This window comes from Lutra lutra, chromosome 4 (genome assembly GCF_902655055.1).
Source record: "Lutra lutra chromosome 4, mLutLut1.2, whole genome shotgun sequence".
NCBI lineage: Eukaryota > Metazoa > Chordata > Mammalia > Carnivora > Mustelidae > Lutra > Lutra lutra.
The window spans coordinates 157,289,862-157,312,913 of NC_062281.1; the positions used below are offsets into that span (position 1 = coordinate 157,289,862).

At 35.4% G+C, this 23,052-nt stretch overlaps 1 protein-coding gene across 1 annotated transcript in view; it reads left to right on the top strand.

The window, feature by feature from the left end:
• FAF1 (Fas associated factor 1) overlaps window positions 1–23,052 on the top strand; it is a 478,510-nt gene that overhangs the window by 345,664 nt on the left and 109,794 nt on the right. The window contains exon 14 of the mRNA XM_047728777.1: window positions 20,130–20,266. Coding sequence (XP_047584733.1) covers window positions 20,130–20,266 — 137 coding nt within the window. The remainder of the gene's footprint in view (window positions 1–20,129; window positions 20,267–23,052) is intronic.

Below are 23,052 nucleotides of genomic sequence, written 5' to 3' on the forward strand. Positions count from 1 at the left end.
GACAGTGCCTTTGAAAAAGTCAGTGTTATATTGAAAAATAAATAATCTCTAATAATCTTATTGAATAATGAGAGAGACCAGCTTGGGTAGTGGAAAGAGCATAGAAATGCTACTGTATGACTCTAATTGTGTGGTCTTCCCCCATTGCCATTAATAGGACTAATAAAGCAAAAGTCTTTTCGTTATAGAATGAACTAACAATGTCCAGACCAGGTACTTTTCTGCTGGCGCTGAAGCACTTTAGAATATTGTGGCCTGTGCTCTGTGCACCAGGCACCCACGTGCCATCTGTAAAGAAACTTAAATTCCAGCCTAGATGAGTTCATCCAGTGGTTCCAGAGTTTCTTTCTCAGACTCACCAAGTTTCTGATAGCCCTAACAAAATTGGCCTCTCAGATTGGGCCATTCTAGGATGGTGCTCTGAGCCTTCTGCACTGGTGATGGCACTGATTAAAATAAACATGTCCATAGGACCAGAGTGCTAGTCTGGCTACATGATAGCGTATACCAAAGAGCCAGGAAGTTCCATTTGGGCACCATTTGAATTAAATATAGATAGTACTATATAAAGTACTAGAACAGTAAGTGTTAATTTCCTTCACTTTATTAGAGTTATTTGGACATCTGTTGGTTGCATGGGAACATTGACACATGAGTGCCCTTGGTGTAAAGCTGTGTTTTTGGCTATAGTTGCTTCATCAAGGAAAGCTACATACCATGTGGCGCACTAAACCACCAATATTAACTAGTAATTAAGTGGGCTAATATGTATCTCTTGTTGTGACCAGGAGGGCCCACAAGGCAGATGTCTTCACTCATCGAGTATAGGTACTGGGTTAGATGATTTAATACTAGAAAACTTAAACATTGAATTTGACTAGGATAGTGACAACTGAAGTCACCAGCCAGCTATGGTTGTTTGTATGTAAGTTTCTGAGATGGAAATGTTTAGCAGATCAGTGTACATGCTACAGAGTGTTAAATCGGGCGTTGCACACTATTTCTAAGCAGTGTTCTGAGTAGCTGCAAACAGTTACCTAGGAATTGCTGACAATTATACAGGTTGCATGTAGCATATACAGGAGTGTTATATTAAATTTTGCCTACACAGTTAGTATCAATGTTCACAGACAGAATTCTATTGCCTATTAATATTAGCTTTTGAACTTAATGCCCTTGGGTGCAGTATTTCAGATCACTGTAAACTTCTGCTGCTATGCTGACAGGTACCTGTTAGCCTTAATATTCAAGCGATAGTTTTCCACATTACTTAATCTTTGGCAAGAGTTAATTGGCTTAAAGCTCTTATTATCAGTAGGCTGTCTTCACCTGCACTTTCCATCTCAGTAATTAGCCATATTCACAGTGGCATACCCTTAATTCCAAACTACTCAGTGCTTCATGCCTGGCTGAAGCCTAGATGACCATGTTACTCTAACCCTACACCTCCATTTGATCCAGCAAATATAGCCCAGGTGTGGGGTCTGCGTGGGAGACACAAGGAGTGTTAATTTCCAGCTGCTACCCTAGGAGCAGATATGGATTCTGCAGAAGTAGCTGATGAAACAGATGGGTATGTTGTGGTCAGGGAACCAAGACTTCCTAAGAGCCTTCATGCCAGATTTCCATATAATTTTCCCCAAACTTCTTTATTCCCTTTGTGCTACGATTTCCTTCTAGTACTTTTAAAGGAAATGTATTGTCATCCTTAACATCCCAGGTCAAAGGCTTAATTAATAGTTTAAAATAAAGGTTCCAAAACACCAGGAGAGTTTGTCATTTTCTCCCTGGTTTGTTTTGTGAAGAGGGAGGAGAGAAGGTGAGGAGGAACCCCTCCTGTTCCATGATTACATCCTACCCACTCATTTTCTCCTTTTCTCCTCTGCTTTTGATTTTTAGTGGCGGTCTTAACAGAATGTCAAGATCAATTTGCAGCATGGTTTAACTCAAGGTTTGCGTTCTGCCAGCAGCAATTGTCCCTGCAAACAATGCCGTGTGTTCTTGTAACTTCAGAAGCTTTTAGAAGGATCATGGCAAGGGCAGCATCTAATGACTTTATTAGTGTAGGGTTTCAAAATGGGCTCCGTAATTGTTCATATCTCTTTGTCAGCAAGTCATAATTACTGCTCAGCATTGTCCAAGGGTGTACTTGTGAATAGTTTTCTAATAGTACTAAAAGGAAGGGAAAGAGTGGGGGATAAAAGGTGGTGGCCTCTTATGATTGAGAACAAGCCAGTCTGTATATAGATGATGGCTAAACTGTTTAAATACTTTACTCTTTTTAAAATAGAAGATTATCCTTTTTAAAATGTTCTTTTGGGTAATTTGAAATGACTAGTTTGGAAGCCTTTTTTACTCTGATTTGGATACTTCCCACACTACTACCTAGTATTACAATCATAACTGCCTGGTGAAGCATTCATTAAACCTGAATCAAGCTATATATTTTTCCTTGACCTTATTCTAATTATTGCTATTTAGGAAATATGCATTTGTGAAAACTATTGTTAGAAAAGAACAATACAAAGGTGATAACTGTTGACAAGACAGTCCAAAAGAACAGCATTGTAAGTTTTTATTAAACCTTATTTTTCTCATGCACTAGACCTTTCTTGTTACTCTTTTGGTGTTCTTTTTGGTCTTTTTGCTAAACCCTTTGTGTTTTGAATATTTGAAGTATCTCGATTGTAAGAGTCACAAAATTATAAGAATCATTGCCTTCTCAAGATATATGAAGGTTCAGCTTAATGTCAAGTCTTTGTGCTCTGTTACCAAATTTTTTTCCTATTCTGTGACTCTCTAAATTTATGTACAGTTCTGTGCAAATATTCACTCCCAATAGCTAGTTATCCTAATATTTTAGAATATACAAATTCAAATAAATATGACTGCCAGAGATATTTAATCCAGTGTTTATTTAGAATAAAAGACATGAGTTATCTAATGAAACAAATTCTAAAAATAAGACATCTCCAAAATGAAATATCATTTTTTTAAATAATATATACCCCATCATGGCTTCTGCCTCTGTTCTTGCCTAAAATTGAAAAGATCTGAAGAGATATATTTTTTTCTTAACTGTTCTGTTAGTATTAATAATTTTTACATTCATGGTTGTTTCTGAAGAGTTTTTTACTAATCAAATCATCTATGCCACTTAAATCAGTAGCACAGTTTTCCTCTTCTAAATACTGATGGTAATATCCTCAAAAATTATAATGGAAACATGTTAGTTCAGTCATATAAAACCAGCTATGGAAACTCATTCCTCTGACATTTTTACAGTATTTTCCTTTCAGTTTACATAGATACTTAAAGAGGTTTTAGTGCCCAATTATCTTCATGATCTCATGTGCTAAATATACCACCAAAAATTGAAAGAGTAAATAACTGTTAGTCTGGAATTGGGGAGTCAGGCAGAATCCTTTTTCTTATGTGTTTGGGTAATCCATTAGGAAATACATTTGGTACCTTTCCTCAAGCATGTGTTTGTGTCTTTGAACTTAATTGCATTATAGTAACAGAGAAAAGTGACAAAATAGTTTCATATTATAATAAATTATTATTATTAAATATAAAATGTGTTATTAGAAATAAAGGGTCAACCTTAGAGATTTTTGTAAAAAGCCTCCTGTTAATTCATCTACTATTGGCTGACTCAGTCTGTAGCCACAGCAACAATTTAAAGAATCCTTCTAAACAGTCTCCTTCCATGTATCTTTCTTTTCCTCAATGCATGATCATCTCCAAGAAAGTCTTCTTTAACGTTCTTTTCTACACATCTCAACTAAGGAAAGAATGAAACAAGCTTATATGAATAATAAAGAAGCTTTGATTGCTGTATCTCAATGTGAGAAATTGTATTTCCAACCAGTATCAAATCAGGTATTGGTGGCTCTGAGCAGCTCCCAAATAAGTTACTCAGCAACCATAGCAACAAAAATTTATTTGGCTGTTAATGAAAGTTATGTGAGTATTAACTATTTATTAGTTCTTAAAGCAAAACCTATATACATTTAAATATGTCAGTTTCTATTCTTGAAAGACTATGATAAGCTATTTTCTCATTGTTTATACAGATAGACCTCATTCATAGAATGTAGAACAATTAGGAAGTGGGACTCAGTCAGTCTGGGAGTATGAAGAACAAAGGAATATTAGGCAAGTGGTATAATATTTCCAGATTTCTTTTTTTTCATCTATGAAAAGTGGGGGAGAGGGCACTGACAGCTGATCTATTTGACCTAAGATCTTTGACCTTTATCTCTAAAATTCTTTTTCTGATGGCTTGGACACAATTGTTTTCAATAGAAAAAGGATAAGTAAGCAAGATTTTATTTTTAAAATAAATGTTTGTAAAGTATGTAAGTAGATTATAGCATACTGCCCTTACCAGTTTGTGATGATTTAGTTAGAGGGACTTTAGTGGAGTGTAGCTAAGGAAGCCACAATCATTTTCTGCCACTTTCATCAATAAAGATAGCTTCCTTACCCTTAGAACTATTCTCCAAGCTCATGCCATTTCTGACAGGAGCTTCTACTGAGAGAGCATCAGTAGCTGAGAATAAAACAATCATTACTGCTTTTTTAAAAAACCAAAACACATAATAACTGCAACCTACTATGTGCCAGACTCTCTATATATGAGCTCATTTAATCCTCGCTATATATACATTACATCACTTAAAGATCACATATGTGGAAACTATTTTTGGCTCAGAGAAGTTCTGTAATTTACTGAAGGTCATGTAAATGGTTGTTCCAGATATAAATCCCAAATCAACCTATGCTTTTCTGCTTCATAATTCTTCTTGCCCAATGACCTTGTCAGGCTGGATTATTCAGCAGTGTAAATGTACTGAATAACTGTGTGCAAAACCTTGAGGGAGTTATAAGAAAAATATGATACATGGACCTTTAGCACAAGGACTAAATAAACATGGGATTCACTAAATCTTAGAGTTGCAGGTTAGAGAGGTATTCTTAATATCTAGTGTACAGCCATGCAGGCATTTTTCCTTGTAATGTGCTTAACTGATGTTATTGCAGTTGCTACCTGAATACTGCTAGGGACAAAGAAATTAAAGCTTTGAAAGACAGTGTATTTTTGAGCTACTCGAAAAGCCAGAAAATGTTATTGCTACAGTGCTTCTTCCTCTGGAGGTCTTCGGCAACTTTCTCCCTTTTGGTTCTAGTTTTGACTTAATAAGCCTAAGTTGGGAATTAATAAGCCAAACAACTTTTCTGCATTACAGTCCTTTATCAGTTTAACCACAGCTATCTTGTTTACCCTATTTTTCCTGCCTTTTCTTACCAAGTATGTTTATTTCCATTGTTCTTTATATGCTAGGATATCTAGACCCAGCCCATTCAGAAGGTGCCCCAAATCAAGCATAGTGCTCCAAAGTAGGTTTATCTCATGCTGTGCTCAATTCTTTCTGTAATTTTATTGTTGGCTCCTACCGAATTGAGGTAGTCAACTGAAACCCCCTAACAGTTTTTCAGATATGAGGCTGCTGAGAATGGGCTGGGTCTGGGTTGTTACTAAACTAGATCTCTGCCATTTTCTACTAATGCAGTTGGCCAACAGTATCTTTTGAAGTTCAGATTCTGTTAACTCTCCCAAGAGTTATCACACACAAACGATGTTATAACTCCTATCGTTTCTACTGTTATTCTTGATAATACTCTCTGTTCCTAGATATATCTGACTCCAGAAATTTTTTTTTTCTCCTTATTTACCATACTTGGATGTGGTCATCAAAAGAAGCTTTATCACCTCATATATTTTGATTTCAAGCACCTGGCTCTGACCAGCACTTCCTATCCCTATCTTACTTGCTCAAGTGCTAAAGTTTTTTTAGATCATTATGCCCCTTAATCTATTGACCCCACCACTTTACTTCATCTACCCTTTTCTGTCTCCAGTCTTCATTTCCCTCTTTGTCTTATTTAGATTTCAAGGTCCATCATTATCACTTCCTTGCAATATCTTAAATTCCCTTACCTCTCTCTCCCTCCATTGCACTCATTTTGTTGAATACAACTATTCACCTTCTCTGTGCCTATGCCCTTGCACTTGAACACTGCTGGAAACAGTCACGCTATTTTTTTTTCTAAATAAACGCAAATTTCAAGCAAGTATACAATAATGCTAAACAAGCCTACTGTGATTCTCTAGTTTTTCTTTCCCCAGATAAGATGGCTATTTCATACTACTACTCATTCATTAAACATCTCATGTCCCTTGCTTCTCCCTTTCCCAGCTGTCCTCACTAGTTGACTGAGAAAACAGAAGTCATTAAATAGAAATGACTCTTAATTTTCTTTCTTCAGGTCTCAGTGTAAATGTCTACACTTCAAAAAGGCCCATTGAACCTTTTTAGAGAATGTTTCTTCACCATCATTCTCTTTCATAGAGCTCTCTTAGGACTTTTCATAATAAGCCATTTTTTGCTTATTAAAATTTTGTTTTCTAATTCTTCCATTAGAATGTAAGATTTCTAAGGTAAGAATTACATCAGTCTTCTTCACTTTGTTTCTTACTGCAATACTCAATAATTACTTGTTGGATAATATAAAAACACAGAACAAAGTAATGGTTGAGTATGAATTAATTTGGATTTAGTCAAACTAGGTTTGGAATTCTAACTATGCCAGTAGGCCACCATAGTTACCTTGAGCAAGTTGCTTAAACCCTCTAGGTTGCAGTTTCCATATTGGAAAATGGAGATTAAAAATTATATCCCTTAGAGTTCTTATTAGAAATAAGTGGGATAGTTGATTTTTGTAAAGTCTGGTACAGAGTAAGTGCTCAGTACATTTTATTTATATGTGTGTATTTTTTTCTTTATCTCAGACATTTATGAAAATGTTGATAAAGCCAAGTGATAAGCTGTTTGAGACCACCTTCAGTTTGGTAGCACTCTACAGGTTCAGTTTCTTGGTGACAAAGGATTTTTCCAACTTAGCCTACATTTCTGAATTTTACTCTGAAGGATATTTTGAGACACTTCGTCACTTCTTACTTAAGTCCAGATAGTTGAAACTTAAGGAATGCTCTTGAGTTCTCAACCTGGTAACCTCATAGTTAGTTAGGTTTGTTGTGTCCTTAATAACCCGTGCTTCCTCCTAGTCATCAGCACTGTATTGGAAGTATTTATAAGCCATTTGTCTAAGTGACTTTTCTAGCTTTTGTAGACAACTGAGGTCAAGTTTTCTGATCTGTGCTTTGTGAAACTCATGGTATTTCCTTGTTTTTAAGGATGCGGATTCCTCAGTTGATTGTCATTTTTATCATCATTCCTTGTAGCTTTTTACTGACCCACTTAGTCTACTACCTATCCATTTCTTTGTCCAGTAATGTATCTATCCATTAAATATTTATAAACACCTGGGGTGACTCAAGTTCTGTACATAAACACTGAATTCAGCTCTGTAATTCTGGCAGCTTAGGAGAAAAAGGAAATGTGATAGGCATATCCTCATTTATTCATCTATCCATCTAATATATATATTTATTGAGTTTCTACTATGTGTCAGGTACAGTTATGCCCTGGAGTTTACAGTTTACTACTTATACTTCTTTTTGACTAATAAAAAGAATTTTAACAGTTCATCTGAAGATTTCCTGGCACTGAATTCAAGAGAGAATTTTTTTTGCATGATTATCTATTTGAGAGTCATTTAAGAAATAAAATAGACAATTATTTTCTACTGTTGTTTTGCATACAACAGATTATTTTATTTTACTTTCAATTTTACTTATTTATTTGACAGAGAGAGAGACAACAAGAGAGGGAACATAAGCAGGGGAGTGGGAGAGGGAGAAGCAGGCTGAGCAGAGAGCCTGATGTGGGGCTCAATCCCAGGACCCTAGGATCATGACCTAAGCCGAAGGCAGATGCCTAACATCTGAGCCACCCAGGCACCCCATGACAGATTATTTTAAATTTAAATAGCTGTTTCTTATATCAATCCTCTGTAAAAGCAGAGGGCTTTGTATTAAATATTTTTTCAGTAATGGTAATTTTTTTTAGGGAACTTAGGTGATATGGTCCTTAAATATTCCTTTTTGATGATCTAACTCATAACTGGTATAGAACTTAAAGGAAAAGCCTATGTAGTCAACCTGTCCATTCAAACATCTCTCTTTGTCAAACATCAGCTGTCTCAAGGGAGCCTTTGTCAAGTGCTGGACTATAATCATTTCTTGCTTGAAAGCTTTAATGAGTGACTGAGATGCTAATATATTGGACTGTTGGTCATTTATCTTTTAAAGACCTTCTTCCCATGTATGAGATTTCTGCTTATACTCTACCACATTTTTTTTTTTGATCCATTAGGATGGAGGTGGGTGGGGGATGGGCTAAATAGATGATGGGGATTAAGGCTGCACTTGTTGTGGTGAGCACTGGGTATTATATGGAAGTATCGAATCACTATATTGTACACCTGAAACTAATATATCACTATATGTTAACTAACTGGAATTTAGATTAAAATGTTTTAAAAAATCAAATACAGAGGGCCTGGGTGACTCAGTTGGCTAAGTGCCTGCCTTCAGCTCAGGTCATGATCCCAGAACCCTGGGATTCAGTCCCACATTGGGCTTCTTGCTCACTGGGGAGTCTGCTTTTCCCTCTATCCTTCCCCCGCCCCTGCTCATGATCTCTTTCTCCCTTGCTCTTGCTCTCATTCTGTCTCAAATCTTTCAGTCAGTCAATCAATCAAATATATAAAGAAATTATATATAAATGTCAGTGTTCTAAGAGAAGCCAACCAACTCTGAAATAAATCATGCTGAAAATTTTTATATGATAATAAAAATTACAGTCTCCAAATTTTGCAGTGGGGAAAAAAAGATCAGAGAACATGACAATATGAAAAAATCTCTACCCTAGGATAGGGCATGATCTTATGTTACAAGGATGCTGATGCGTATTGTAGAAGTTACAAAGCAATATAATACAGTGCCAAGCATGGTGCTAAGCATAACTCCTTGTTTAGTGATGTGAGTCTGATACTGTTATTATAATTTATTAAGAAACCTTTTGCCATATCCTTAATTTTGGGAAAGGTCAGGGGAGGTGGATAAAGAAAAAACTTGATTTTGATTTTGAAGCACATAAAAGAAAGGAAAAAGAATATTAAGTAACCTGAAGACCCATTTTAAATAGGTATCATTATCTTCATTTTATATATGAGAAAGCTAAGGCTCACAAGTAAGTTATCCAAAGAAACAACTAGTAAGTGACAAAATAGTTTTATTTGATGCCTAAGTTTGTTCTTCCTACAGAATTATGCTTCTTGCAATAATGCCTTCTTTCTCTAATATGTTGATTTTTTAAAGATTTTATATTTTGAGAGAGAGAGAATGGGGGGAGGGGCAGAGGGAGAAGGAGGGAGAATCTTAAGCTAGATTCCGCACTGAGCACAGAGGCCAGTGTGGGGCTTAATCCAGGAAGCATGAGATCATGACCTGAGCCAAAACCAAGAGTCTGACACTTAACAGACTGAACCACCCAGGCACCCCTAATATGTTAATGTTTGAATATTTTACACCTCTTTTAAATCACATTTTCTGTCAGTAGGTGGTAACAGGGTGAAATTATGTAAAAACTGCAGTATGCTTAAAAATCAGTAGGGAATCTTAAAGTCATGAACTTGTGGACCAATACTTGCTTACTTTGAGGGTCCAAGTGACCTATGATGATAGAAGCACAATGGAAGAAAGAGGCCTTAGAGACCATGATAATTCATGCCAACTGTCTTAATTAAATTGACTTCAGAAGTGGTTGGAGGAGGAAAAGGAAAGTTGTATGATCAACATTGTTATAGTGGAGAGAAAAGTTACTGAAATATAATTAGTCATTAGGTGCTAGGAAAGCAGAGGTGAATAATACTAATAATACTAATAGCTGTCCAGAAGTACCATCAGGTAACACGAAGTTCTCCCTGATTTCTGGGCCCTCATTCCCTTCTCTGATTCTCTCTAGCACTTAACCTGAACCACTAAATCCAGGCCCCACTTAAGTACCATATTATGTTTCCTGTTTTACGGGCCTTGATTTACCAAACCCAAAATATCCTTAGTATCTTAAGGACAGAAACCATGTCATATATTTAGTAGGCTCTCCTTAATATTGATTGATTGGTAAAAGCAGAACACGGAAGAAATATTATCTGTCATGTAACTTAAATTTGCTCTCTTATATAGCCCCTGGAAAATGAATCTTCTCTTTACATTGCTAGAGGAGGAATTTTTGCATTTAATAAGAGGTTGGATTAGATATTCTCTATTATTCCTTCCAACTAAGATTTATATGGGGTTCCTAAAATAAATGTTTATTTTCCTACTGGTGGTGAGAAAAAGCCAATTATCTATTTATGATTATTGTCCTTCCAAAAAAAATTAGTATAAATAATGACCCTATAGTCATTAAACTGTCAGTGCCTCAAAGCCTTTTCACTTGAGTGAAGTAAGGAGATAAATTAAGAAGCTAATTGGTTTTTTAAAACTCTTGACTACTAATCAATTGAGACAATTTAACAGTTTACTGTTATTGGGAAGTCTAATAAGCCTCAGACAGGTGAGGGATGCTTTTTAGATTAAATCTTCCAAAAATCTCACCTGTGTTTTCTTAAATTTGCCTTTAGTTTGGTGGTGTTCTAACATGCATACAGTATTTGCATTTTCATGGAGAGACATTATACTATCCTTTTAGGAAATGATTGATACATACTGCTAATATGGATCAATAGTCATTAAATGATTCTACCTTTTTAACCCCGTAATTCTACTGTACAGACTTTTTATCTTAAGGAAATACTTCTGGTTCCAGTATTATTTATAATGATAAAAAACTAGAAAGAAATATGTAGCTGTAGGGTGAATAGTTATGAATATAGCAGTGTATACATTGGAATATTATTCAAACACTTAAGTAGGGTGACAGTTCAATTACTATTGTGTAGAAGGCTAAAAGATTGTATTCATTCACACAGTGATTACCACAAAAAGGAAAAGATCTATTTGAACAAAGGCCAATAAGAAATAGACAAATGTGATTAACATTGTGTTAAAAGTTTATGGAATTGTAATACTCTATGTGGAAAACCCAAAAGACTCCTCCCCAAAATTGCTAGAATTCATATAGGAATTCAGCAAAGTGGCAGGATATAAAAATCAGTGCACAGAAGTGAGTTGCATTTCTATACACTAACAAGACAGAAGAAAGAGAAATTAAGGAATCCAGCCCATTTACAATTGTACCCAAAACCAGCAGATATCTAGGAACAAACCTAACCAAGGAGGTAATACTCTGAAAACTGTAGAACACTCATGAAAGAAATTGAAGAAGTCACAAAGAAATGAAAAGATGTTCAATGCTCTTGGATTGGAAGAATAAATATTGTTAAAATGTCTGTGCTTCCAGAGTAATCCATACATTCAATGCAATCCCTATCCAGATACCTTCCACACTTTTCAGAGAGCCGGAGCAAATAATCTTAAAATTTGTATGGAACCAGAAAAGACCCTAAAGAGCCAAAGGAAGATCGAAATAGAAAACAAGCTGGTGGCATCACAGTTCCAGACTTCAAGGTATATTACAGAGCTATAATCATCAAGACAGTGTGGTACTGGCACAAAAACAGGTACATAGATCAATGGAACAGAATAGAGAACTCATAAATGGACCCTCAACTCTGTGGTCAACTAATCTTCAACAAAGCAGGAAAAAATACCCAATGGAAAAAAGTCTTCAACAAATGGCATTGGGAAAAATTGGACAGGCACATGCAGAAGAATGAAACTAGGCCATTTTCTCATACCATACACAAAACAGACTCAAAATGGATGAAAGACAGAAATCCTCACATCTAAATATGAGACAAAAATCCATCAAAATCCTGGAAGAGAACACGGGCAGCAATCTCTTTGACCTCGGCTGCAGCAGGTTTTGGCTAGACACATGTCCAAAGGCAAGAGAAACAAAGGCAAAAATGAGCTGTTGGGACTCCATCAAGATAAAAAGCTTTTGCACAGCAAAGGAAACAGCAAAACCAAAAGACAACCTACAGAATGAGAGAAGATATTTGCAAATGTTTTATTTAAAGGCTTAGTATCTAAAATCTATAAAGAACTTATCAAACTCAACACCCAAAGAAACAAATAATCCAGTCAAGAAAAGAGCAGAAGACATGAACAGATATTTTTCTGAAGGAGACCTACAAATGGTCAATAGACACATGAAAAAAATTCTTTAATATCACTCAGCATCAGGGAAATACAAATCAAAACTGCAATGAGATGCTACCTCACACCAGTCAGAATGGCTAAAATGGCACGACCAGAAACAACAAATGTTGGAGAGGTTGTGGCGAAAGGGGAACCCTCTTATACTGCTGGTGGGAATGCAAGCAGGTATAGCCACTCTGGAAAACAGTATGGAGCTTCAATAAGCTAAAAATAGAGCTACACTATGACTCAGCAATTGCATTACAAGCTATATACCCAAAAGACACAAATGTCATGATCTGAAGAGGCATCTGCATCCCAGTCTTTAAGCAGCAATGTCCACAATAGCCAAACTATGGAAAAAGAGTCATGATGTCTATTGACAGATGAATGGATAAAGAAGATGTGGTGTATATATACAATGGAATATTACTCAGCCTTCCAAAAAAGAAATCTTGCCATTTGTAATGATGTGAGTGGAACTAGAGGTATTATGCTAAGCAAAATAAGCCAATCAGAGAAAGACAATTATCATGTGATTTCACTCATATGTGGAATTTAAGAAACAAAACAGAGGAGCATAGGAAAGGGAGGGAAAAATAAAGACATAATCAGAGAGGGAGACCCTTAACCATAGGAAACAAACTGAGGGTTGCTGGAGGGGAGCGGGGTGTGGGGGATGGGGTAACTAGGTGATGGGCATTAAAGAAGGCATGGTGTTATATACAACTGATGAATCACTGAACCCTACCTCTGAAACTAATAATATGCCATATGTTAATTGAATTTAAATTTTTAAAAAGTTTATGGAATTGATATTCCATGCAATTTTTCTTTATTTTTGTAAGGGACTTACTGTCTTTCAAATTTGATGTTTATTTCATGACTGGCTAATATATTCATATTAATCAAAACTCAAAAGGCATAAAAAGTCTCGTACTTAACCCTGTCTCTAAGTTACCCTTCCCTGAAGCATTTTTTAAGTTTCTTATTTATCCATCCAGAGATTATTTTATGTATAAACAAGCTAATATATACTTACTTTTTCCCAGTTTTACACAAATGGTAAAAACTATTCAATACCCTGTTTTTTCCACTAACATTATATTTTAAGGATTTTCCATATCAGTTTGTAAAGAACTCTTTCTGTTTGTGGCTAAATATTATCCCTTTAAATTCCATAAGAGACTATAGTTTATTTAATAAGATCCTACAAATGGACATCAGTGTTCTGTTATTATAAATCAGTAGTAACAGCACGCATAGATGATTTCCCACATGAAGATATATCTAGACTAAATTCCCAGATTTAAGAGTGCTAGATTAAGAGTATGTGTGCACTCTTTAACAGATGAATATAACAGGGGAGAAAGAGAGAGGCAAACCATAAAACAGACTCTTAACTGTAGAGAGCAAACTAGGAGTGGGTAGAGAGGAGGTTCGTGAGGAATGGGTTAAATGGATAATGGGTATTAAGGAGGAAGCCCTGGGTGGTGTATGTAAGTAATGAATGAATCACTAAATCCTATACCTGAAACTAGTATTACACTGTATGTTAACTGGAATTTAAATAAAAACTTGGAAGAAAGGGACACCTGGATGGCTCATTTGATTAAGCATCTTCTTTGCCTCGGGTCATGATCCCCAGGTCCTGGTATTGAGTCCCGCATCTGGCTCACTGCGCAGCGGGGAGTCTGTTTCTCTCTCTCCCTCTGCTGCTCCCCCTACTTGTGGGTGCTGTTTCTCTCAAATAAATAAATAAAATCTTCCTTAAGAATTTGGGAGGAAAAAAAGGTTATGTGTGTGCTATTAATTTTCATAGATACTGACAAATTGCCCACAAGGGAGTTAGTACCAATTTCACTCCAACGGTGTACAATAGCGCCTATTTCCGTATAGCCTTGCTTTATTAATTTGACGGATGAAATATAGTTTCTTAGTGTAGCTTTATCTTTTTTAAGTTTATTTATTTATTAAGCAATCTCTACACCCATTGTAGGGCTGGAACTCATAACCCCAGGATTAAGAGTTGCACGCTCCAGTGACTGAGCCCTCTTAGTGTAGCTTGCATTAGAAGTTAATTCGTTATGAGTTATTTTGAGTATCTTTTCACATGTTTATGAGCCACTACTATTTCCATTTCTGGGAGCTATCTTCATATATATGTTTGTTGATCTTTTCCTTATTGTTGTATAATAGTTTTCTCTATATTAGGAAAATTAACCCTTTTTCTGTGCTTTTAAATTCAGAATTTTTACCGTTTATCTTTTATTTTTTGGTCTTGTTAAGCTGTTTTTTACCATATAGAGATAGTCAAAATTATCAGCTTTATCTTTTATGCTTCACTCTGCTCTAGCTATGGTAACCTTTTTACCTTTAAAATACACCAGATACTCTCCAACTTCAAGGTTTTGGTATTTGCTGTTCTTTCTGCCTGGAATTTGCTTCCCAGAGATTTGTGTTTCACTTCCTCCACCGCTTTGAGTCTTTAACCAAATACCAACGTTTCAGTGAGATGTTCCCTATTTTATGTTGCAGCCTCCCCTTCCCTGCTCTGTTTTCCTCTATCAACTATAGCTCACAGGCTTTAGAGGTATATTTTTATTTGTCTCACAGAGATATTGCAGCTCACCTACACAAATGAAGCAAGTGAGAATTAACATCTTCACTGTGGTTATCACCTCAGGAGACTAGCTTCATGCTCCCCTGAAGCTGCCATTGCCCAAAACATTTTGGGGACAACTTCTTAAAGAACTGGATTGAGATAGCTTAAAGCCTCACAAGGAAAGCAGTCCTGTGTCCTGAAAGCAGTATTTCTCAGTGTCGTCCATTAATCACCTATATCAAAATCACATGGGTAGGTTGGCAGCTTATTAAAACAGGCAGTTTCCTGGGCCTTTCCCTGGATCTTCTGAATCAGAATCTTTGAGGGATGGGGCGGAGGAACTTTCCCTTTTGAATAAACTCCTAGGGGCACCTGGGTGGTGCATTGGGTTAAGCAACCAACTCTTGGTTTGATTCAGCTCATGATCTCAGGGTCCATGAGATAGCACCCCTGTTGGGCTCTGCACTCAGCGTGGAGTCTGTTTCAGATTCTGTCTCTCTCTCCCTCTCCCCTTCCCACTCATGCATTGGCATACTCTCTCTCAAAATAAATTAATTAATCCTGAAAAAAAAATTTTTTTAACTACCTAGGTAATTCCTAAGCCTTTAAAGTTTGAAGATCACTGACTACATAGTCAGTGTCTCCCCAACTTAGTCACGTACCTTGTTTACTAACGCAGTTTTGAGCAGATGTAAGACTATTTCCAAAAATCAAAGCCACCCTCAAAGGACAAAGAGGTATATGCCAGGGATGCTGAAGGTCATTCCCAATGGGAACTCCAGAAATGAGCAATTGGATAGGCATTGCATCTTGCAGAAATGATGTGCTAGGAGACAAAATTCATTGGCTCACCTGATTTTGGTATGCTTGGCAGTGCTAGTAACTTGCTAACTCTCACTTCATATATTAAAGAACCTTGGCTTTAATTTTCCTATTAAAGGGAAAAGAGGAAGAAAAGAGAATTGTGTGTTGGCTAAATAGGCAGGTGATCTCTAGGGTCCTTTCTGTATCTTACATCTGGTTTTTCTACTGATGATGAAGAAAAAGTAAAACCCTTGACACATGAATGAATATGTGTAAGTAATGAGGATTATTACTATAGCAAAAACTGCAAGTTTGGTCTGTTTTAAAGGAAAGAGCCTTCTTAATTAAAAAATAGTTATTTTAGTTCTGTATCCACTTTTTTATTTCATTTTTCTTTCATTAAAGATGAGTAAGTTTCGAAAAGCAGATTCTGATTGCATTTAGCCATTTAACTGTATTGTGCCTATAATACCCACTTTCAAACATGTAAAGTTTTGTAGTATCACACAGCTGCAGCATCATGTATTTTCTTATTTTCCAAATATTAATACTTACTGTTACATTCTCTAAATGAAAATAAAACCAATGATTATTTTTTTTAGTCAACAGTTCTTATTATGCAAAGTATCTTTCAGTGTTGGCCCATAGATATAAGCTGTCATTTTAATCCTGAAAGTAGTTGTGATAAAAATGTTAAATATCATTATGCAGTTAATAATAAAATAGCTACCAATGTTAAGGGCATAATTTGAGCATAATTCTGAGCAAATTTTTTGTATCTTACAAGAATACGTGTTTTAAAAGTAAGTGTTATTCCCATTTTACATCTAAGGGTCCTTTGGAGGTCATATTGAAAAGTTATAATCAGGAAACCTCACACAGAGTCATTAGCAAGTTTTTGGCTTCCATTTTTTATCAGAGCACTCCTTTTACATTACTTGGTATATTGCAGGTGGTAAATGTTTGCAGAATTTCATTACTCTCCCCCTAATTTGCTGTTTTTTTTAGTATATATTTTATGTTAGAGTATAACTTAGTAAAAATCAGTGACTTGTTTAATTATGACTTTGAAAGAAACTAAACTATATCCTGTTTTGAATTAAAATGAGATTACGTTTTCTCATATCTGACTTATTAGTAATCCTGGTTTCCATTAGCAAGATAGAAAAGATCTATGCTTCAGAGACTGAAATTTTACTAATGATTAATACATGCTAGCCGTTAGATGTTCTGCTTATTTTTCTTCCCAAACTTAAGATTAAAAGATGATTGTATCTTTCTAATTTTAGATTTCTAATAACAAGAACTAGTGAATATGAGCTACTAATTATATTTTGTTTCTTCAGCAAGGCAGAAGTTTGAGACTTTTCACTCACTAAGACCACCACCACCACTACCACCACCCAGCCCCCAGGAACCAATGAGTTGCTTTATTATACCTGATTTGTGATTAACCATTTTTCTTTTCATTCATTTTCTCAACCTTCATTCTTCTTCCCCTTCCTCTCTACACCCTTTCCTCCCGCCTTTATTTTACCCTCTTAGTGAGGGCGTTTGTTCTTTGTCTTTTCAGATTTATCATTTTAGCTTTTGGTTTTGGGGGTTGATTTGGCAACTTATTCCCTCTCCTCAAATAGGTATATGATGAGTAGGTTGTTTCATTTATTTAAGTCCTTTAAAATTAAAAAACAAAGCCATTTCTCCTTGACACAGAACAGTTGCCATTGCTTCCTCTTTTGGTTTTGAGATTTCAGGAATCTAGTTGCTGTAGAAACCATTTATCCCTTCAAGACAACTGACTCATGAACACCATTATAAGTTAGGCTGACAAGTTTGGTGCTGCCAATAGATGCACCAGCACACTTTTCTCTCTTAAAAAGGAAAAAAATGCCGCAGTTATGAGAACCACATTTTTTCTCTTTTTTTTTTTTCCACATTTTTTCTCTTGAAACAATTAGTTTTTCCCCTGTGTGTTTTTGTGCTAATGTTTTGAACTGGATTTTTGCAGCTGGTAGTGTGCTGTGAATGTTAACTTTGTGAATGATGTTGAGAGGAAGAAGCAGAGTCCTCCAGCGATGAGAAAGATTTGATATCTGTTTTGTGAAGTTCTTGTAAATTATATTGGAAGGAACTGATTAGTAGGAATTTTGTAATTTGGGGCTGTCCATTGGCCCAGGCTCTCAGCGATTATAATTTGAAAATCTGAAAGTAAACATGATTCAGATCTTAGGAAGTTAATTAGATTAATTAAAATTTTAACAAAGTCTCTCTTTGATTAGAACAAATTATTAGTTAAGGCCACTAGAAAGCATCAACTGGCTGTGGGATCCCTGTATATTTCTCAACTACTTCTAAAACATTAGAATGATTTGCCAATACCTGGTAAAAAACTGATCACTTTGTTGTTTTTTATAGTTAATTGAACAGCTAATGTGCCTTTGAAGGCTATATCTGTCTTGAATATGTTTTGTGAAGTTTTGAAATTTGTGTTGTATATTAATTCAAACCCATAAGATACCTATATTTTCATAATTATTTTCCCTTCTAGCTCATTTTCATAAAAAGACAATTTGGGAAGTACACAATTTCCAGGCAAAATTATATTGAAATTGAATTCTTTAAACCACTAAGCTAGCCAGTCTGCCTGCCTGCCTGTCTTCTCTTTCTTTCCTTTTCTCTCCTTCCTTCCTTCCTGGCTTCTTCTTCTCTTTTCCTTTTTTGGGTATATCCTGTTTAGGTAGTATTTAATATCATTTGTAAGGCTAGTGCTATGATGGGCATCTACTGTGTGATAGCCACTTAATCCATTGGTGTGAAATCAACAAGGACTTATTTTCTCCCTTTGGTATGGAATGACATTCCAACTGTTTTTTACATCTTTAAATTCAGAGGTTGACAGTGATCAAATCAGGATCAAGATTGACTTCAAGTATTTTCGTAAGAGCAAGAAGAAAAATGAGATCCTAACTTTCTAGTGTCCTGATCTACACATCTCTTTGATGAATTAAAGCTATATGGATGTGAAATTTGGTACCAGAGGCTTAGGCTGCTTGAGCACCTTTTATCATGTAATAGTTCTGGAATGTGAAGATCTGAATTTTCACGGGAGCACTGATATTTCATGGCCAACAATGGATTTCTTAGGGCCATGTCCTTTCAAATTGCCATGAGGTCTGGTTATTGCTGCTCTAAATGTAAATATGAAACTGCCTCCCAATGAACTTATTGCGGTGGTGCTAACTTGTCTTGACACTCTTGCTGACAGATCTAGTGGCCCTTAACATGGTCTACTTTATATAGTCACAGCACAGGTTTTGTGGAGGATTCAGCCTAAATTTCTAGAATGAATTTCTATAGACAAGAGATATGTTGGCTTTAAAAATTAAGAGGTTCGATTCTGTTTTGAATTTGGTTATCAAATGAATCTGAGCACATGACATTTTAATGCCGTTTGTCTTTTCAAATAGATTTACCTTCTAATGCATGTGACAACAGGATTTTGCTCATCAGCTAGAACATACATTTCAGAGTAGTTGTTACCTAAAATATTATCATAAGGCATAAAAAAACACATGATTTAAGTTGCCTTTCATGAACATAATTAAGAATTAATAAGCCAGTACCAGTGGCTAGTCCCCAGAATTTCCACTGTTTTGCCTTTTGTGACCTGTGTTATTAAAAGTCCATTATTTTTACAGACTTTATTAAATTGGATCTTATTAAAGCATTCTATATTTGCATTTGGTCTTTCATAATTCATTATTATTATGACATTTACTTTTTACCATCAGATCTGAAAACATATCATAAGCTACCCTTTTCTCTTGAAAGAAATGCTAATTTCAAACAGTCCTCTAATAGAAGAGAAAAGCTTTATCAGTTTTTTCATTTATTCCAGATCGTGTTAAGAATACTAATGCTAGACTTCAGTATGCTAATATCTCTGGGCTTTTTTTGGTCAAAAGCTTAGAATTATTATTTTTATCCCATGGTAAGTATGAAACCAGAAGACCTGCTACTACTGGAGAAAACACAATTCTAAAGTACAATTCTTGATTCTAAAGACTTGTGAAAATGTTGCTAAATCCTGTTTAGACTAGGATACTAGTCTAATTTAACTTTGTACCATACAATATTTGTCCTATTTAAGAAATTTTTTCCTCTTAAAATTCAGTTTGTTTGTTTTTCTCATAGTCTAGGTCAGTATAGTTCGCAGTGTTGTTTAAGACTAAGAATCCTGTGCTGTCAGCCCCAGACAGCATTTAGGGTGTGCTTCCTGCTTTTCTATACGATAGTCATTTCTATATCATTTAAGATGTAGTTGAAAACTCAATATAGCAAGCTTTTATATATTGATATCAGACAGGCTATCTAATTACTAACATAATTAGTAAAGTACCTAGTGAGTTTTTTGTTAGGATACTAGTAAATTTATTAAAGTCTGAAATGATATTTACTTTGGCTTTTGTCTCATTTTAGATTTCTGACAATGTGCAATAGACATTTTGGCAGTGTTGTTGCACAAACCATTCGGACTCAAAAAACAGATCAGTTTCCACTTTTTCTGATTATTATGGGAAAGCGATCATCTAATGAAGTGTTAAATGTGATACAAGGTAAAGTACATGTCACAAGGGGAGTAGAGTATCTTCTTGTGTATGTGATAACCTTATAATATTTACCATCAAAGTTGACTGTAACTCTCTGTATGGGTGAACATCTTTGTATTTTCAAACATAGAATATACTAAAGAAGAGCATCTTCAAAAAGTATAGGATCTATGAAAAATGAAATATGCTGCATAAAAATCTAACAGAAATTTCTTAATAAAGTTGCACAACCCTTTGGACCCAGCATAATCATGTTAAATGTTCATAATTGCTAAGTTCTCTAAACTAGCAATCAAGTCATAGTCAGTTGTCAAATATGACATTTCTTATACATGTTTTGATTTCTTGCTGTAATGTTGATTAGTTGAAAGAAATGCTTTAGTTATCTAGAAAAGCTAGTGACTGGATATGGCAAATTAATTGTTCACACAGTGGTAGTTGTTTCCCCTTAATTGTATGAATCTGTTTCTAGGATGCAGCGCTAAGGCTTGACGCTATAGGATGCCTATGAATTTAATCGCATTGCATATTCTCTACCAAAAAAAAGTGAATGATTTTTTTTTACTGTTACTTATAAACCCCAAGGATTATTATAAAATACTACCTTATTTATATCACAGCTTAAATTGAAAACAATATATCTTTTTTATGCCCCAAGGGAAAAGTTGTTTCAAGTGCCCCAACTAAAGCTTGTGTTTGAGATACTTTATTTTTACCCCTATTTAAGTCTGAAGTTCTATAGCAGATAATATGATGGGGTGTGTGATATAAATTCTGGTGCCTTTAAAACTCAAAACCGGGCGCCTGGGTGGCTCAGTGGGTTAAGCTGCTGCCTTCGGCTCAGGTCATAATCTCAGGGTCCTGGGATGGAGCCCCACATCGGGCTTTCTGCTCAGCAGGGAGCCTGCTTCCTCCTCTCTCTCTGCCTGCCTCTCTGCCTACTTGTGATTTCTCTCTGTCAAATAAATAAATAAAATCTTAAAAAAAAAAAAACTCAAAACCTCTGGTATTTTATGTTTGCTCTGTAACTAGACCATTGAGTTTCATAAACAATGCTAAAGAAGATCTGCGGAGGTAATGAATTGCATACTGTAAATGGATAATGAAAATAATATTTCATTCCTGTTTTCCCTGTCAGGCAATATTATGATAGTGGTTCTTAAAATATGGTCCATGGTTCTGGAGGTCCTCTAGACCCTTTCAGTGGATCTCTGAGGTCAAATTATTTTCATTACAGTAAAAAGACTTTTCCTTTTTGCCTTTTTTTTTTATTGTGTTGATATTTGCACTGGTGGCACACAAAACCAGTGTTGTGTAAAACTGCTGGCACCTTCACACGAAACCAAGGTCATGACCAAAACTATAGTAGTAGTCATATTCTTTACCTCCCTTATGTGCAATTAAAAACTTTTTTATTAAATTTTAACCCTTTTTATAGTTTGTGTGATACAACTAGAGGTATAGAAAATGTATTTCTGCTGCATTTCAGAGTACAAAGGTAGTCTCAAAGAAGAGCACTTGTGTGGTTGCTTGAGCTGAACTATTAGTCATTTTTTTCTTACAGAACATCATTTTTACTTGGAAATAACTGATGAACAAACTATATTTAGATAGCCTGGGTATTTATTGAACCTTTTCTCTAGAATGAGCAAAGTGAGTCTATCACTCCAAGAAAAGTGAACTGACAGTACTTTTTGCTGATGATAAAATTTGAGCTTTTAAGCAAAATGTTAGATCCTCCACCATGGGATTGACAGCTTAAATAATTTTCTGATGACATCAGCTCATATAACATTAAAGATAAATGCATAAGTCAGTAAATCAATATTTTGCACATGACCAGGGCATGATATTTTAAAATCACACATAGGTAGAAGATCCATTCAAAGAGCGAGATAGGTCAGTGGATCTTAATACAACAAAGTATAAGAAGTTCATTAATGGTTTCAAATTTCTCACATGCTTGAAGAAATTTCCTTTTGTCAGTTTGGGTGTATCAAAGACTATTTACAATTATTTATTAAAATACTCTTCCGGGTGCTTGGGTGACTCAGTTAGTTAGGCAACTGCCTTCGGCTCAGGTCATGATCCTGGAGTCCTGGGATCGAGTCCCACATCGGGCTCCCTGCTCAGCAGAAGTCTGCTTCTCCTACTGACCTCTTTCTCTCTCTCTCTCTCAAATAAATAAAATCTTAAAACAAACAAACAAATAAATAAATAAAAATACTCCTCCCGTTTTCAACTGTATATCTATGTGAGGCCAGATTTGCTTCATAAATTTCAACTAAGACATAAGACAACATAATGTAATTGGTTTAATATAGAAGTAGATTTGAGAATCTGGTTATGTTCTATTAAGCCAGACATTAAAAACATTTGCAAAAATGTTAAAACAATACTGTTCTTCTCACTAAACTTTTTCCCTTGGAACATAGAGCCATTTATCATAAAAATCTGTTATTTATATCAACATGTAATGGGTTTATTGTTACTTTTAATGAACTGATAAATATGTTTTAAGTATTTCACCTTCAATTTCTAACACAGTAAATGTTGATAAAAATAACCCACATAAAACTTATTTGAGAATCTCAGTAGTTGTTAACGGTGTAAACAAGTTTTGAAAACAGAAGTTTGAAAACCACTACAGTAGGTTATAAAGAAAAAACTTGTCTGGAACTGTATTAACTGGTACCTTTTCTCTGTCTTGTCCAGTTTGGTAGTGAGTCCTTACCGTTAGCGCTGAAGCATAATTGATAAGCTGTGGCTTAAGCCTGAAAACGAATGGCCAG